Source organism: Cyprinodon tularosa, unplaced genomic scaffold, assembly GCF_016077235.1.
Source record: "Cyprinodon tularosa strain WSP-4 unplaced genomic scaffold, ASM1607723v1 ctg666, whole genome shotgun sequence".
Classification (NCBI taxonomy): Eukaryota; Metazoa; Chordata; class Actinopteri; order Cyprinodontiformes; family Cyprinodontidae; genus Cyprinodon; species Cyprinodon tularosa.
Window position 1 is genome coordinate 144,620 of NW_024039414.1, and position 19,269 is coordinate 163,888.

The window sequence follows — 19,269 nt, forward strand, 5'->3', positions numbered from 1 at the left end:
CCATTCTGCTTCGACAGTAAGTAATTCCAACTATATTTGTGTCTTTAAAAATCTTTTAAGAATTAAGAATTAATCAAGAATTAAGACTAAAATATTATTTATATGTGCAATAAACATCCTTAGAGCAGACTACAAGAAGAACACCCTCCTCACTAGAAAGCTACAAAGTATTAGATATAAAAACACTAAAACAAAGAAAAATAGAAAACTCTTGTAGATGGAATTAACCAGAAACAACATGGATCATAAAAGTAAAAATATCAACTAAGGCTGCAACAACGAATCGATAAAATCAATAAAAATCAACTTTTAAAAGCGTTGGCAACGAATTTCATCATTGATTAGTTGAGTCGCGCGATTAATGCGTCATCCGCTGCCGCCGTCATCACTGCCACTTGACTGAAGCGGGGGAAGAAAAAAAAAATACGGCAGAGCGAGCCAGCGCCGCAGGTGAGCAAAGGCTGTTTTCAAAAGGCAGTAACGTCAACTGTTCTAATGACCGATACCGCAAACGCAAGCTGCGTCTCAATTCGCAGACAGCCTGTTCTTTGTAAAGCGAAAAAAGTCGTAACATGCAGCTTTTGTAAAAACAAATTATCATGGCACGGAAGCACCTGAAAAGGAAACACATTGGAGCCTTTGATGGCAGTGAAGAGAGCTGATCAGCAGGGTGAGCGACCATGTTTGTTTCGTTTTAAAGTGGAGAAATGTAACGTTAGATTCTCAGGTAGCTCATCTGATGCTTTCCTTACCGTGTTAGTAGGTTACAGACAGTGATAATGTTGGCTACTTATTTTACTTTTAATTTCATTTGAATTAGCTTAAAGCAGCGTTTATATTTTCTTTATAAATAAATTAACTTGCAAATTATGAGGGCAAGGCTTTTAAAGTTTAAATCTTCTGGCAAAGATAAAGTAAAGAAGATCCTGCAATTTATGGAAGTAAAGCAGAATAAAATCCAGCAAGATCAGTAATATGTCAATTAATTATATGCCACATTCCCATGTAAATATCTGTCTTTGGAGGATGTGTTTTTTAGCACCCCTAGTTCTCTCATTTTTATTCCAAATACAATTTATAATTTGCCAATTGATCGATTTTTAAAATAATCGTTAGTTGTAGCCCTAATATCAACAAAGAAACCAGGAACCTAATCAGCAGTAGTAACAGGAACCTCTGAGGAAGAGAGATTCGGTTTGTGGCTGAGTTGGATCTCAATGAAAAATGAGGAAGCAAAAATAAAGCCACCAACTTTCTCAGAATCTTTGTTGGATTGAGGACGCTGAAATGCAGTGTTCAGAACATGGTTGGTTCAATGGTGATGTTACTGCTGGCTTGAACAGCTTTGATAGAGTGCATACTGCTCACAAGAAAATACTGGGACTGAGGGACAATCAAGAACTCAGAGACAGTCCCAAGATAAACCACAGGCGTAACTTTCTGAAGGACTGGTGGGGACATGTCCCCACCAATAACTTCAATACATAGATTTTGGCTCTCAGCAATATGTGGGACAATTTTATAAATTTTATTTTGCCACTTTTGATGGAGGATAATCACTGAAGTAGCTGAAAGGGAAAACATCAATCAATCAATCCACATTTTTCCTGACGGGTGAATGAAACTGAAATTGTGCGCTTACTACGGAGGCATGATATATTGCTGCTGGCATCAGAACCGGCTGTTATTAATTCTTTTTTTGATACATTAATGTCTAACTACCCATACATATCAGTGTATTATGGTTCTTTTGTGTTCTGAACAATAGGAAATCATTCAATAAATATATGTTTGAGTTCAGTTTTAGAAAATACAAACCCTATTGAAAGCGTTTATGTTGAGTAAAGGCTCATTTTCTACTTCAAAACTAGGTGGTCTCTGTAGGCGTCGCAGTGAACATAAAGATGTCCCCGGCCCCTCCGCAGACACTCTGCTGCACCTATTCCAAATTGTAGGTGACCGCAGACAAGGCCGCAGATAGGAGGCCGGCTTATTTTGTTTTTATGACCGAAATTGTGGAAAACAACTCGTGAAGTTGGACCAGCTAGAAGAGTGAGGTGTGCAAGAACGCAGGGACCCTTTTCCCACCTTGATCCCCGCTATTTTTCACCGTCATGTCCCTCCGTTGTCGGACAAACTCACCCCCAATTTCCTCACCGCCTCGGCCGTATCTAGACCCAAGGCTGCATCTCCACCTGAGGTGGATGTTCAGTCCCTCTGCTTTGGAAGCATGTAAAGAAACTGTAAAATGTCTCCTTCAAAATCAACAGGATGATTCTTGGAACTGTTCAGTCATTTCTTTTATCAAGTTTTTATCAGTTTTGAATAGCTCCCCATCTGTACATTGGGATTGAGTGATTCATAATCATTGTTATTTTTCACATTCCCTTATATTTGTTGTTGTCTCCATGTATTTCCATGATTGTTTACCCTCTTTGAAATAGCTAGCAGTGAATAGACATCAGGATTCCACTAAATGACTCTTGGTCATAATGGAAATGTATTGAGCATATGAGGAATACATGAACTCTAATGTTATATCAGTGTTTAAACCCTTAAGGAAATAAAGCTTGTCCAAGCTTCAGCAACAGCTCAACATATATTCCTGTAGCATAGCATAGCACGCAGTCTATTCTGTTAGCGTTGTCTTTACTCATCAGTAAACACATGTTGTTTGTTCTGTCCTTAATTATTCCAGACCTGCAAACCTTTTTGTCCATGTCCATTTGGAAGGTTTAGTTTTCATCCAGCTGGAGTTTAGCAGGCAGGCCACAGCAAGGCAGGCTATCTCTCTTTCCCAAAGGCTCACAGTAGGGGTCCTCTTTGTCACAGTGGTTCATAAAGGCAGGCCTTCTTTCCAGCCTGGCTCTATAAGTTATGAAACTCAAGAGAAATGTGTTGCAAAAGGTCTGTTTTACAGCATTTTGGTTCTGAAAGGTCCATGATGAATTATATTTGAAGGTTCTGGAGATCTGGGCTCCTCCTGGGCCTTGGATCTCCACTGTGGTGATTTTGTCTGTCCTCACACAGAGGGGGGTGGTTGGTCACACCTCTGTGGGATGCCACGTGACTTGCCTGTGGAGGCCTTGGCTGAAATGGGGAGTTGCAGTTGTTTCTTCACCAAAGCTGCGGCTACTTCTCTGGTCATCATGTCAAGATGGAACATGGACACTGGTTCCCAATGTCTAAGAACCATGATCATGGCATATGGCACAACAGGAGTTCGATTCATGTTAGGCAAACACAGTGTCCTGTTTATTTTTTTATTTGCTTTAATAAAGGTGCTTTATGACTTTATTTATTCTATAATTAGGAAAAACTTGTATTGTGCCTAAGCAGTGGAGGATGATAAATTCAAAATACTTTTTTTTGCAAGTTATGCTCTAAATTGAAATTATTTTAAAGAAGTTTTGTTATAATGACTCAGCTATTTCACAGTGGATGTTAATTATTATTTTATTAGAAGCTGATTTCCTCAAAAATCATAGATGAAAGGTTAAAAGACTTGTAACAGACTTTTTAGACAGGTTTTTCACTCAATGTGTCATTTCTGTTTTGCCAGAAGCTAATTCTCAAATATGCATTAAAACTGTAAAACGTGTCTTTTTAGAAACAAAACAAGGAGTTGATCAGTACATCCTCATAGACAAGGCAATGGACTGGCTGGATTCTCGAGATCTCTGCAGAAAGAAATACACAGACCTGGTCAGCTTGAGGAATGATGAGGAGTATGAGATTGTTCAGAATATGTCTCAGGGAAAGGATTTGTTTGTCGGCCTCTTCAGAGACTCATGGGAATGGTCAGACATGTCAGACTCCTCATTTAGGTACTGGCGGTATCGACAAGAGTATATTCGTAAAAGTTCAGAGGACTGTGTTGCTCTTTTAAAGACGCAATCTGGTAAATGGGGATCTAAGATATGTACAGAAGCACATCCATTCCTCTGTAAATGCAGTAAGTACTTCTTTTCTTGTTTCTGTTTGCAAGTTTTAACCATTCACCTTTTGTACATTCTTGCAAATTCAGTTGCTTATAAAGGTGATTTAAAACCAGCTTCAGCTGAGAATTAACCTTAAATATAACTCTGGAGAGGAGACTTAAGATCAGCCATCAATGCAGAAATTATTTCTTTTTTCCCTTCTATTCTATCTCAGATGTCTTAAAATACCCGTTATATTGGAGTTATCATAATGCAGAAGTATTGAGCAACCTTAGTGTTGTTTTTGGCCATATTTCCTCTGTTAAGGTGACAGTTATCAACCCAGTCTTTTAAGAACTTGTTTTCTTGATGCAAACTCATCATCTCAAACTATTATTACAACTTTATTTAGTTAACAATATTTAACTACTTTAGGTTCAAATCTATGCTATGGAGAAGTAAAAATAAGGTGTTTTTCCTTTTTTGCTCTGTTGAAGAAAACAACCTGCGGTTCATAAAACTGAGAATCAGCCAAAGTGGCTCAACATTGGATCTAAATGACCGTGCAGTGCAAAACAGCATCTTGGAGCAAGTAAGTCTTTAGACTCATCTGTTTAATCATCTTTGTTCATCCATTGACAAAAATACAAAATGATGTTTCCTCCTAAACTGATTACATTTCAGACAAAGCGTTCACATTTTATTAAATGAAAACAAAACCATCAGGCTTATTTTAAATTTCTTTCCTGAGCTCCAGTTTAAGCCCAAACTAGGAATCCATATGGTCAAAGAAGAAAGAAAATGTTACGTAATTAAATAGGCAAAGGTTGCGAGAGGAAAATGAAGAATAAGATGCAGAAAAAAGCCTCTGCTGTTAAGATTCATTTAAAGTCAAGGTCCAAATCCTGGTGTCTTTGAATCTTTGTTTGCTTTTCATGACCATATATATCCTTGAAAGGTGCAGATTACCATACATTTAGACTTTGCAGATTAGTGAGTCAGCAGCCTGTTTCATTATTCTCCTATTTCCTTTGAGAAATAGGAGGTTTTGGGAATGATTGTTTAAACTGTAGGTATTGTGTGACTCCCCTGATTGGCTATGTATCTAGTTATAGAAAACAAGGCAAGCAACTTTATAAAAAATATCTCTTAGCACTTTTGATCGTCTTTGTTTCTAAAAAGGTTATAATAACAGTGATTTGGGAATCAAGTCCAACACAATGGGCCTCAGGCAACAATATTTTCATATTCTTGCCCTAAATTTCTCATGCATTTTCTCCTATGGGCTCCCTGCGAACACACCGCATCAGATTTTAAAAAAAGTCATTGACTTTAGTTAATGGTCATGAATGATTCTCATAAACATGATGCATCCATCTGTGCATAAATGATTGTCGTTTATGACGTTCTTGCAAATCTGCATAATTACCAAACCGATAATTCCATATAAGGGTATCACTTCCTACGATTGTCAGAAGGTATTTATTCATGAATAGGGAATAGAGAATGAAGATGAAAATTTTTACTGGTTTGGAGATCAAGGTCCTGCTGACTGAGAGCTGAGCAGCAGAATTAAAGGATAAATAAAAGCCAAGCAGTGGAGAATGGGTCACAAGAGCTTTCAATGACGTGGTTACAGTGTTACAGAAGTCAAAATAATAAAAAATAGTTTGATCTGAAAACAGTCAATTAAAATTACTGAAGGAGGCAAGTGGTGCAACATACAGTATGTAAATGCTTTATACGAGTTCACCATGAATCAACAGACAACATCCTGGACAATCTCCTTTTAATGCACGTCATCAGGCTTTACATATTAACCCTTTGTGTGAAATTCTAATTATAGAGTAGAATAAAATATTTTATAATGAAAATATTATCTTACTTCTAACAGAAGAAATGAGAGCTTCTCATGAACATTGAGCATAATGAAGACAAGTGATTTGTAAAACATATTTTAGCTGTGTCTGAAGCAGAGTGAGCTGGGTAGATTATTCAGTGTCTTGTAATTGTGAGCCCAGTTTTATTTGTTGTAAATCTGTCTGGAAGGAAGGGCATGTGCAAGGCAGAGGTCCTTCTATAAACACAAAGAGATGGTCTTGAAACACCCCAAAAATGCATGAAAAAAAAAATAAATAAATTTTTAACATGATGTTGTCAACAATGGGTGGTGAGGTTGCTTGAGGACCCAGATGCAGAGACAAGTGAAGCAGGGATGAGTTCTGAGAGGTTTAATTGTAGACCAAAAAGCAGCAGAGGCAGAAATCCAGAAATCCAACTTAAAATATAAAACAAACCAAAATCATGGAGACATCAGGGTAAAGACGAGTCTGAGGAGCCGGGGAGAGACGAGCAGAGTAGACAGTACAGCAACAAGAAGGAACCAGCACTGAGTGACTGCAGAGGTGGAGTATTTAAGGACAACCAAACAAAAGGATGGACTAACGAGCTGAATGGGGAGCAGGTGTGGGTGGAAATGGCAAGAGGGAATCCAAGGGAAAAGAAAATAATCACAAGCGGGCAACAGAGAGTAACTAAAGAATGTTTGAAGATCATGGAAAATAAAAACAAAACAACTGATAACAGAAAACTCAGAGTAACAACAAATAAGAACCATAACAGATTTGGTCCATATGGCATCATATGGACTCAGATGATTCCCCCGAAAGGAAGCGTGTACGTTAACTAATCTGAGTGCAACAATTCAAGAAACATTTTTGCTGTAATTAACAACAATGTAAATATATTTTTCCCTAGATAAGGCTGAAAGCAAGTGAGAACATAACTGGAAATTTGACTCTACGGTGGAAAACTAACTCGGATGGAAAAGTTTTTACCAAGGAACCTGCTGTTTATGACCCATAATAAAGGAAAAGATGTGCACAAGGAATGGATCTCCATGAAAAGCTTTGTAAATATAACACAAAATAGAAGTTAACCTACAAATGATTTGTCATAGAAACTATAACAGCTTTAGAAAATCAGAGTACTTATTAATAAAGTTTGATGTTTTTGCTTATGTCTGTTTAGAATTAAACTAATGCTAATTTACTATGAAACATATTTAGATGTATATCTTCAATGATCATTAAAACATTTTAAAAGTGGAATCAATAAAATCAGGTTTATAACCATTGTCTAGAGAATATGCTTTCTCATAATCAGTTCTCTAATTCTGACCAGTTCCATGCATGTTTCTACTGGTGATTTTAATCATTTAATTTCATTGATGAGCTGCTAGCTTAATCTCCCTATTGTTAGATTTAAATCAGACTTTTTCCAGACCATAGTGAGGAAACCTGTCAAAGTTTTATCATTTCTAACTCAAACGTTAAAGTAGCTTGGTTGCCTGGTCTGACCTTTGTTAATCACCTTTCTATGTGCAAGTAAAGCAGATAAAAGAACTAACCATGACTTACAGTCTGAATGAATCATGTTTATTTTAAGGTTTATCCATCATATTACCATTGTAATTTGGTACTGAGCAGCACTGTAAATACTGTCGACTGTATATAGTCTGATCCTTGTCTTATTTTACACTGTTTATGGTGAAGGGTGTAATTTTCCTGTGTGGGTTGCAATTTTACTAATTTCATTTATATTATTCTATTTTATTAGGGTAAGGGTTAACTTAACTTACTTTATATTTACGTACTTATAATCTTATTTTTCTCTCTTCTGTAAACGGTTGCTCTGCAAGAAAAGAATTTCCCCTAAGGGATTAATAAAGTTATTCTGATTCTGATAGTTAATGAGAAATACATATGTATTCACTAGTTAATAACTTGATTAGGAATGTTTGATCTCTAACTGTATTTATTTGTTCTTCAGAGAAAGGCATCAATAAATAGAAAAATCATGTATGTTTTTCTCTCTTTTTCTTCCTAAATAAAAGATTGAATATATTTTTGCTGTTCATAATTTGGATTCCTATTTATTTATTTTTTTTATTGATAAACTGTTGTGAAAAAACATTAAAATTCACAAGACCAAGTGTAAAACTAGTGTGACTTTGACCAAACAGCTTAAATAAAGAAAAAGCAATGTCAAACCGCCTGTTGGGTTTAAATATTGTGAGTTCATATTTAATATAGGACAAAAATGAATCTGATGCACAAAGGGATTTTCAAACAGAGCTTCCTGCAGGAGGAGAAAGGCTAGCTGCTCACAGTTCAGCACCTTTCTTCATCCCAACAGAACAGCAGAGTCTTTTATTAACAGAACATGACACAATGGGTGGGTCTTAGGGCAGAAGACCCTGCAATGATTATCTAGCTGGATGCAGGTCATAAAACAGAGTGACCCTGTTTTATGACCAACTGGCCGGAGGCAGGTCATAGAGTGAAATGACCCTGTAAATGCCTTCTGGCTGACGGCAATTTCTAGAATGACCCTCCTGATTGAATCACAGGTCAGAATGTAGCATCTTATTTCTTCAATGTTTCATATGCACACACATTAACTTTATAATCATCATTGAATAAACCTAACACCTCTGTGTCATACTCCTAGTCCTTGGTGCAGGCTGGGTTTGTCCTTTTTTTCTCTCTCTGCAGGGCTGGATGGGCAGGTGCTCCTCATCAGGCTGATTCCCACCCTTTTTAAGGAGCTGGAACCAGGAGGAGGGCGTCAGTTCGTTAATGCTCCAGCGTTGAATCCAGGATCCCAAGCCTAGAAACCACTCCAGAGACCTCTGCGCTTTGGACCCCTGTTAGAGACGTTTTCAGTCAGCCTCTAGGAACCAGTGAGGCTTCTGGCCTCAGAACCAAAGAAGCCCTCCTGCCTGAGCTCACCTGCCTGTCCACCCTCAGACACCACCATCTGGTCTCACCAATCGGACCTGCACCAATAGACTGGACCACTGGACACCATCCTCCCAAACAGACGCCAAGCCTTCCTCTCTGTGAGTCTCACACATCCCTCACTCCTCTACCTGCACCGAACTGTTTCTCACCTGTCACCAAACCTCTTCCAGCAGTATCCTGACAGCCCTGCCTGCCGGACTCCTCTCTGTACACCACAAAACTTCAATAAAACCCTTAACTGAACATTGCCTCCGTTATTGCTCCTATTCAGAGTCTGAAAACCCAAACATGACAGAACGAACTGACCAAGCTGACTCTGGAGAGCAATTACGCAGCGCTATTTCCCACCAGGGTTTACTGCTAGGCCAGCATGAAGCCCTGATTCAGACCATGATTCAACAGCAGACACAGGTTATGCAGACTATGAGCTCCCTAACCCGGGAACTGCAGGATGTGAAGACGTTGCTGAATGTTAACCCACCTACCTCTGTTCCTCCGCCTGCAGCCAGTGCTCCCGTTGTCCCCGCAGCATCATCTGCGCCCGACGTGGGGGTTTCCACTCCGGTCCCCAAACCGTTCACTGGAGATCTGAGTAAGTCCAGGGGATTCCTTTTACAATGCTCTCTAGTTTTCAGTCGTTCTCCTCGGTCTTTTCCTGACGACGCCCACAAGATCTCCTATTTAATAGGTCTTTTCCGAGACAGAGCCTTAAAATGGGCTGAGTCTTTTATTGATGAGGAAACAATCCTCGATTACAGCTATGCCGATTTTCTGGATCGCTTCAAAAGAACGTTCGCCTCCTCCATGGGGGAGGAGGAGGCGGCTAAGAAATTATGGTCGCTCAAACAGGGAAGTCGATCGGTTGCCGACTTTACAGTCGACTTCCGCACTTTGGCAGCTCAAGCTGGCTGGGACTACCGCACTTTAAAAGCCGTGTTCCTCAATGCTCTGTCAAAAAGATTAAAGGACGAGCTAGCCAGCCGTGACAAACCCGACAGTCTTGAGGATTTAATCGACCTCGCTATTCGGGTAGACGAGCGACTCAGGGAGAGGGTTCGTGAGAGGCGGAGTCACGATCAGCCTCCGGTACAACGTTCTTCCCCCTCAGCTCCTCCCGTGCCTTCCCAAGCCCGGCCCATCCTTAGCCAGCCCACCGAGGAGCCCATGCAGATAGGTAGAGCCCACCTGTCAGCTGAGGAGCGGGATAAGCGCATAAGGGGCCAACTTTGCCTTTACTGCAGCGGTACCGGTCATTTCCGTTTGTCGTGTCCCCTCCACCCAAAAGACCAGGTCCGCCAGTAACTCTGGGGATACTGGCGGGCGCGTGTATTGGTGCAGGCTGGGTTTGTCCTTTTTTTCTCTCTCTGCAGGGCTGGATGGGCAGGTGCTCCTCATCAGGCTGATTCCCACCCTTTTTAAGGAGCTGGAACCAGGAGGAGGGCGTCAGTTCGTTAATGCTCCAGCGTTGAATCCAGGATCCCAAGCCTAGAAACCACTCCAGAGACCTCTGCGCTTTGGACCCCCGTTAGAGGCGTTTTCAGTCAGCCTCTAGGAACCAGTGAGGCTTCTGGCCTCAGAACCAAAGAAGCCCTCCTGCCTGAGCTCACCTGCCTGTCCACCCTCAGACACCAACATCTGGTCTCACCAATCGGACCTGCACCAATAGACTGGACCACTGGACACCATCCTCCCAAACAGACGCCAAGCCTTCCTCTCTGTGAGTCTCACACATCCCTCACTCCTCTACCTGCACCGAACTGTTTCTCACCTGTCACCAAACCTCTTTCAGCAGTATACTGACAGCCCTGCCTGCCGGACTCCTCTCTGTACACCACAAAACTTCAATAAAACCCTTAACTGATCATTGCCTCCGTTATTGCTCCTATTCAGAGTCTGAAAACCCAAACATGACACTCTGGCACTATTTGATGCCAATATTTTAAATTAATATCGCTCATGCTTTATTAAAGTGAGCACAGATGTTTTAATAAATTAGTCATGATACATTTTGAACAGGTACTCCCCTAGAATTATTAAATGAAAAAAAACATAAGTTGTTTTTTTTCTCACTGTCTTAGTTACTGTATATTACTTTCTGTTTGGACAGTGTGTTTGCTTCTCTGAATGTATTCAAATCACGCTTCCTTGAAATGGAAAACACATGTAAAACTGAAGTTGTGTCAAGAAGTAACAAGAAGTCACATGTTCACCATTTCCTTTAAATGGGCGTAAGTCACTACTCACTAAGTGCCATTGACCTGAAAAATCAATCATGTGATATATCACAAATGAAGTTAATACTTGGGTCAAACCTTGCATAGTGTTGCTTTACCTTGTATCATTGCATTTTGTAATTATTGTAATTACATTGTATCATTTCTTTAACTTCTTTGTTCTGTTTTTCTTTGTTCATTTTTATGTGAGGATTATTGATCAAGTCAAAATCAATGAGATGATTGTAGATTTCAGGAGAAACAGGAGGTCAAACACTGTTACGATCATGGGAAAAGAAGCTGATGTGGAGAAGTAGTAATGTTGTGAGGAGCTAGGTGCTGGACCCAGAATGCAGACAGCAAGGCTAGGAGAAAGGTGCAAAGTTTATTCTTTGGTTCACAGGCTGACAGTGAAGGAAGGTGTCTCTGGAATCAGGGGCAGTTGGAGGTGGCAGGCAAGCTCTCTGCAGCCGTTGGAGTAGAGGGAGGTGGGTGGTGTGGCTTGGTAGCTGGAGACTGATCTGGAGCTGGATCCTGGGTAGACAGAGCACAGGTAAGATTAATTCTTTCAATTTCAAAATCTGAAGAGATCATTTCCACGAGGGAGAGAAGTTGGCACATCTACCAACAAACGGTGACCATCAGGCAGTGAGCACACAGGTAGCCAGGCTTTAAACACTGCTCCAGATGAAGATCAGTCTCAGCTGTGTGCAGCCAGCTACTCCCAAGCCACACCTATCAGAAAGAGAGAGAGAGAGAGAGAGAGAGAGAGAGAGAGAGAGAGAGAGAGAGAGAGAGAGAGAGAGAGAGAGAGAGAGAGAGAGAGAGAGAGAGAGAGAGAGAGAGAGAGAGAGAGAGAGAGAGAGAGGACTACCTAAACTGCACAAACAGGCTCAGACACCACAAATGTTTCCTCAAAATAACACACCTGTGTTAACTGTTGTCTAGTAGTACAGACTAGACTGTAATTTTTGATGAAGCTTAGATCCTTCAGTGTTTACAGCAAGATGCTGCATATCTTCTATCAGTCTCTATAAGTGAAGAGGTTGAGATCTTGTCATGTACTGGAATAGCAGTATCAGAGCAAATGACTAAAAGAAGGTTAACAAGTTAATTAAGAAGGTCAGCTCTGTTCTGAGAACTTGTTTGATTTTATAAAGAAGAATTCATCATAACATGAAGAACATTAAGAAAAACCATGAGCATCATCTTCAAAAGATTGTTAATCACCAACAGACTGTCTTCAGTCAAAGGATTTACCAGATTGACAGTATAAAGACAGGAGATAATTCGTGACTACGGCGATTAAAATCTAGAGCAACTTGCTGAAGAAACCCCTATAAGTATTAAAACATTCCATTTTCTTATGAGATAATAAAGGATATTTAAATTGAACTGAGTTACCCTAGTTCTATGATTTCTGCTTCTCAAATAGAACATCAAATTGTTAAGCTAAGCCTTTAAACCAAACTATGTCCTCCCCACCAGATGGTGCCCTGCTCTCGTTGGGCCTCCTTGCACACCTGCGCCTCGTTGGGTCTTTCCCAGAGGAGTATTTGAGCAGCGGGCTGCCACTACCTCGAAGGCAGAGTGTTTGCCAGTATTGGGTACTCTAGCCAAGCTGGGATTAGCAGAGTCTAACCTTAGTCTTGTCTCCCTGAGTCTAAACTTGCTTTGTCTTTGTTCTTCGGCAGGTAGCCTTCCTGTATCCCTGGATAAGCCTGGACCTTCTACCCCTGGAAGGATTAACTGAGTCACACTGAGCAGGGGAAACCTCCACATGATCTGTTAAAGTCCACTTCTGGAAAATCAGGTGACAGTCCGCTCTTTAACTCCTCTGGGTCCAACGTTAGTCTGCCTGTCCGCTCTTCATTCTTCTCTGGATTTAACCCCACAAACTGGATCCAAGGAATAACCAAGACCCCCCAAATCATGAGTGCCTCTCAAGCAATATACAAGCCTCTGTCTTTTTTCCCACGGTCCCTGAACTGATCATTGTGATCTTCCCTTCAGAGTTTCCGGTTCTGGTTCACCAGTCCGCTGAGGTTTTGCTAACCCTCAATAAACCAGTTAACTTTTAGCCTTGGTCTCTGAGTGTTTCTCTGCATGTGGGTCAGATCTTTAAAGCCCATTATGACACAAACAGTACATAGCAAAAAGAAAATAAAACAAATTATGAAAAACATGTAAATGGTTTTACTTACTTTCACTTAATTGAAAACACCTTCTAGATTTTTTAATTCATTCTGAGGAAAAGGGATAGAAAGTGTATGTATGTAAATAATGCACCTGTTGACATTTCAACCTGGAGAGACTCACACAGAGGAAAGTTGCAATTAGAAAACATTAAGTTAATTTATAAAGGTAACAATCATATTCTTATATATAAATATTTCTCTCTAAGGAAAACCAGCCGATTGCTCAGGCTCATCGACTCTGTAATCCCTTGCACTGAGCATGTATGTAGAGACAGTGGAGAGGAAAACTACCTTTTAACAGGAAGAAACCTCCGGCAGAACCAGGCTTATTGTGAGCAGCCATCTGCTGGGGCCAAGTGGGGTTAGAGGAGATAGAAGCAGTTAAAGACATAAATTAAATACGTTCTTTGGCGCTTGGGCTCTGGCAGAAGATGCTGTCAATCAACAATCACTTGGATGAGTTACCTAGAAAAGGATTAGAAAAGTTTTCCCCCGGGGCCCGGACACTGGTGGTGGAATAAGCAAGAGTATGAGTGGGACTGAAAATGAGGGAGGAGATGGGGTGGAGGTGGGTGAAAGTTAATTTGCATTCGGGAGAGAGATGCTGGGCCAAGAGCTAAATGAAAGGAATCTTGCAAGATCCAGGATTGATGCTGAGAAACTAGTCCATGCATTTGTTACTTCAAGGCTGGACTATTGTAATTCTTTACTATCAGGAAGTCCACAAGCTGTAGTTAAAAGCCTTCAGCTGATCCAAAATGCTGCAGCCAGAGTTCTGATGAAAATTAAAAAGAGAAATCATATTTTCCTATCCTGGTTTCTCTTCATTGGCTTCCTGTTAAATCAAGAATAGAATTTAAAATCCTCCTTCTTACATATAAAGCCTTAAATGGCCAAGCTCCATCTTATATCAGAGATCTGATTGTTCCTTATGTTCCTAACAGAGCACTTCGCTCTCAATCTGCAGGTTTACTAGTGGTTCCTAAAATTTCTAAAAATAGAATGGGAGGCAGTTCTTTTAGTTATCAGGCTCCTCTCCTGTGGAACCAACTACCAGTTTTAGTCCGTGAGGCAGACACCCTGTCTACTTTTAAGGCTAGGCTTAAAATATTCCTTTTTGATAAAGATTATAGGTTATCCTCAGGTTATCCTAAGCTATCTTTATAGTTATGTTGCTATAGGTTTAGACTTCTGGAGGACATACAGACCCCCATTTCATCATTCTGCTTCATTCTTTCTGTATTCTCCCAATCTGCAGAATATGTTAGTTTAATCTCTAACGTTCTGCTCTCTCTGCTTTTTCTCATAGTAGCTTAATCTGGTCTTTTCCTGTTTGGCTGTGATACCATCCTGGAGAGAAATATCAGCTGTGCTGCTTCCATCAGCACCCTTATTTATAGATGCTGGAGATCGGCCTATTTTCCAGTGTAGTCCTGTTTCTCTGACCGTGACTGGCTGATGTGCTCTTTTCGTCCTCTGGCTTGGGAGCTGGCTCGGAGCTCGTCTGCCTGGCTGTGTGTTTCCTGGACAGTGCCGCCTTTTACAGCTGCTTTTTGTATCTCTGCTTCTGTCTCCTTGAACTCCAGTCGGCCTCGGCAGATGGCCGCTCACACTGAGCCTGGTTCTGCTGGAGGTTTCTTCCTGTTAAACGGGAGTTTTTCCTCTCCACTGTCGCTACAAGCATGCTTAGTGTGAGGGATTGCGTATGAGTCAATGCAATCAACTGCTTTTCCTTAGATAGAAAAGTTTAAATAAATTTGACTGTATGATCTGGTTGAACTGTAAAGTGCCTTGAGATGACATGTGTTGTGAATTGGAGCTATATAAATACACTGAAAGGAATTGAATTTTATCTTGGACACTGAGTTATAGTTTTATATGCCTGGAGCCATGTATGTCTCCTGGTTTACAAGAATGTATGATGTTATGATGAGATTGAGTTGCGGCAGAACTGGGATTCAGGGCCACTTCAACAAGAAGCAAGTCCGGTTGGTAACCACTGCATTCGGTAACCCTAAGCAACTTCTATGGTCTGAGTAAGATTACAATTTCTGTCATAATCTGGTGTCATGTCTCATGATTATTGAATACATATACATGTTAAAGTGATATTTAAAGGATTTTTCCCGAGTGATCTTATCTGAATTTAGTCTTGCTGCCTGTCAAACTTAAACCTTGGGTGTTGGCATAGTGTCAAACTAGGCTGGTTTTCATACTGTTTTACATAAAGAGGAAGGGTAATTAGAATAGGAAATCTCCCTGTAGAAATCAAGACTGAGAACTGGAAACAATGCACAGACCCATTTGTCAGGCTTTAGCTCTTAAGCCATCACGCTAGGGTCTTCCTTTTACCAGGCTCTGACTTATATTTTCAATTCTACTGCTGCTATATACTTTAAGATTTATCTTTTTTGTCACTTTTTCAATATAAAGTTATCTTTGAAAGACTTGAAAGTCATGAAAAGCATTATTACACTACTGCTTCTTTCAGGTGAGCTTCCATCTAAGCATTGATTTTTATTAATCAAAATTGTTGATTTTTTTTTTTATTTGTGTACCTTTATGATTCTTAATTGAGAAAAGAAATGTTTTATTGTTTTGCAGAACTATGTTCTGTTGGTCTGTGTGTGTATGAACACCAATATGTCTTTTACAACACTCCTAAAACCTGGGTTGAGGCACAGAGCTACTGCAGAGAATCGTGCATCGACCTGGCCACAATTGATGACATGAATGAGATGGAAAGGGTCCTGAAAACTGTTGGAAACGGCTACAGTGATGCGGTGTGGATTGGGCTGCATTTGGGTAGCACACAAAGGTGGCACTGGTCTCTTGCAGGAAAGGAATTCTACAAGGAGGGAGAACGAAATCACATAAAATGGACCATAACACATAACCATCCCTGTGGATATTACTACAAAGGGGGACTGTATGGGTCATATTTTACAACCATAAGGAACCCATTCTGCTTCGACAGTAAGTAATTCCAACTATATTTGTGTCTTTAAAAATCCTATAACTTAAGAGTAAAATTTTATTTATTTCTGCAATAAACATCCTTAGAGGAGACTATAAAAAAGAACACCCTCCTCACTAGAAAGCTACCAAGAATTAGATATGAAAAAAGAAATAGAAAACTCTTGTAGATGGAATTAACCAGAAACAACATGGATCATAAAAGTATTAATATCAACAAAGAAACCAGGAACCTAATCAGCAGTAGTAACAGGAACCTCTGAAGAAGAGAGATTCGGTTTGTGGCTGAGTTGGATCTCAATAAGAAATGAGGAAACAAAAATAAAGCCACCAACTTTCTCAGAATCTTTGTTGGATTGAGGATGCTGAATTGCAGTGTTCAGAACATGGTTGGTTCAATGGTGATGTTACTGCCAGCTTGAACTGCTTTGATAGAGTGCATACTGCTCACAAGAAAATACTGGGACAGAGAGACAATCAAGAGCTCAGAGGCAGTCCCAAGATAAACCACAGGCGTAACTTTCTGAAGGACTGGTGGGGACATGTCCCCACCAATAACTTCAATACATAGATTTTGGCTCTCAGCAATATGTGGGACAATTTTAGAAATTTTCCGCTTTTGATGGAGGATAATCACTGAAGTAGCTGAAAGGGAAAACATCCATCAATCAATCCACATTTTTCCTGACGGGTGAATGAAACTGAAATTGTGCGCTTACTACGGAGGCATGATATATTGCTGCTGGCATCAGAACCGGCTGTTATTAATTCTTTTTTTGATACATTAATGTCTAACTACCCATACATATCAGTGTATTATGGTGCTTTTGTGTTCTGAACAATAGGAAATCATTCAATAAATATATGTTTGAGTTTAGTTTTAGAAAATACAAACCCTATTGAAAGCGTTTATGTCGAGTAAAGGCTCATTTTCTACTTCAAAACGAGGTCGTCTGTGTAGGCGTCGCAGTGAACATAAAGAGTCCCCTGCCCCTCCTCAGACACTCTGCTGCACCTATTCCAAATTGTAGGTGACCGCAGACAAGGCCGCAGATAGGAGGCCGGCTTATTTTGTTTTTATGACCGAAATTGTGGAAAACAACTCGTGAAGTTGGACCAGCTAGAAGAGCGAGGTGTGCAAGAATGCAGGGACCCTTTTCCCACCTTGATCCCCGCTATCTTTCACCATCATGTCCCTCCGTTGTCGGACAAACTCACCCCCACTTCCTCACCGCCTCGGCCGTATCTAGACCCACAGCGTATAGCACAGACTGCGCTTCAATACTGGGCATAAATCAAAAATGTCTGCGTCAAGCTCCTGCAACACACTGCTGCAGGAGTATAACCAGCCCTTAACTGTAGGTCCATTAGCCCCCACCCTTAGAGTGTCGCCACCAACTTCCATCACAAAGTTACACCCTTGAGATAAACCTAAAACTCCTTGGTACTGGGACAGAAACAGGGTCAGACCTGAGAGGAAATAATAACCTTATTTGATTTTTAGTGTTCTTTAAGTGAGCTAGACATCAGCAGACAAAAGGATTCCCATTACATTACTTTCGGCCATAATCTGATAATAAAAATAAGATGAAACATGGACATTTATCCTTAATGTCCAAAAGTATTATTGTGGTTTGTTGCCTAATATCATCTTCGTCATAATTGAGGTCATATGGAAAAGCAGCAGCTAAGGCTGCATCTCCACCTGAGGTGGATTTTCTGTCCCTCTGCTTTGGAAACATGTAAAGAAACTGTAAAATGTCTCCTTCAAAATCAACAGGATGATTCTTGGAACTGTTCAGTCATTTCTTTTATCAATCTCAGATTGCTACCCCTACATCAGTTTTGAATAGCTCCCCATCTGTACATTGGGGTTGAGTGTTTCATAATTATTGTCATTTTTCACATTGCCTTATATTTGTTGTTGTCCCCTTCTCCCCCCCACCCATCCCCCACCCACCCTTCTTTTTTTCATCTAGCTGAAGTTTAGCAGGCAGGCCACAGCAAGGCAGACTCTCTTTGCCAGTGGCTCACAGTAGGGGTCCTCTTTGTCACAGTGGTTCATAAAGGCAGGCCTTCTTTCCAGCCTGGTTCTATAAGTTATGAAACTCAAGAGAAATGTGTTGCAAAAGGTCTGTTTTACAACAGTTTGGTGCTGAAAGGTCCACAATGACTTATCTTTGAGGGTTCTGGAAATCTCGGCTCCTCCTGGGCCTTGGATCTCCACTGTGAAATCTGTCCACAAATCTGTCCACAAAGGAATCTTCAGGTTTGGCTCACGAGGGCAATCTCGGCAGGTTAAGCCTTCCAGACTTGGGAGAAGAACTGAGGACCGCGGTCAGAGAGTATTTCCTGAGGGATTCCATGGAGCCGGAAGACATGCTTCACCAGAAGCTGTGCTGTCTGGAAGGCCGTGGGAAGTTTTCTGAGGGGAATAAGATGACAAGACTTGGAGAAACGGTCGACGATGGTAAAAATGGTGGACATACCTCGGGAGATTGGGAGACCAGTGACAAAATTGATGGCGATGTGAGACCACGGGCGAGCAGGAACAGGTAGGGGATGCAACAGACCAGAAGGTGGTTGGTGTGAGGCTTTGTTTCTGGTGCAGATGGAACATCCCAATACGTACTCCTTTACATCTTTGTGTAAAGATGGCCACCAGAAACGTCTAGAAATCAGGGCGATTGTTCGGCTCACTCCCGGGTGAGCGGAAAACTTGGCTGTATGCATCCACTGGATCAAACGGGATCTGACAGAAGAAGGGACATAGGTCCTATTAGGAGGACCGTTACCTGGGTCAGGTTCAGAAGCTAGGGCAGAGTTGATGAGATCTGTGATCTCCCAGGAAACCACTCCAACAGTACAGGAGGCAGGAAGAACAGGTTCAGGCGTCTCAGGTTGATCAGCAGAATAAAGACGAGAGAGAGAATCGGGTTTGATGTTCTTGGAACCGGGTCTGTAAGAGATTATGAGATTGAATCGGGAGAAAAACAAAGACCATCTGGAGTGACGTGGGTTAGCCTGTTTGACGGACTGGAGATAAGCTAGGTTCTTGTGATCGGTCCACACCAAAACTGGATGCTCGGCCCCCTCGAGCCAGTGTCTCCACTCCTCCAAAGCGAGTTTGATTGAAAGAAGTTCACGGTCCCCAACA

General features: G+C 40.9%; 1 protein-coding gene across 2 annotated transcripts in view; it reads left to right on the forward strand.

The window, feature by feature from the left end:
* LOC119771359 (C-type mannose receptor 2-like) overlaps window positions 1-19,269 on the forward strand; it is a 29,995-nt gene that overhangs the window by 643 nt on the left and 10,083 nt on the right. Inside the window, exons 1-2 of one of the 2 annotated variants that reach the window (XM_038267229.1) lie at window positions 15,470-15,627; window positions 15,741-16,112. In XM_038267229.1, coding sequence (XP_038123157.1) covers window positions 15,594-15,627; window positions 15,741-16,112 — 406 coding nt within the window. In that variant the 5' untranslated portion in view covers window positions 15,470-15,593. Of the gene's footprint in view, window positions 1-15,469; window positions 15,628-15,740; window positions 16,113-19,269 lie in introns of those variants that run through there. The other variant, XM_038267230.1, reaches the window with a different exon arrangement.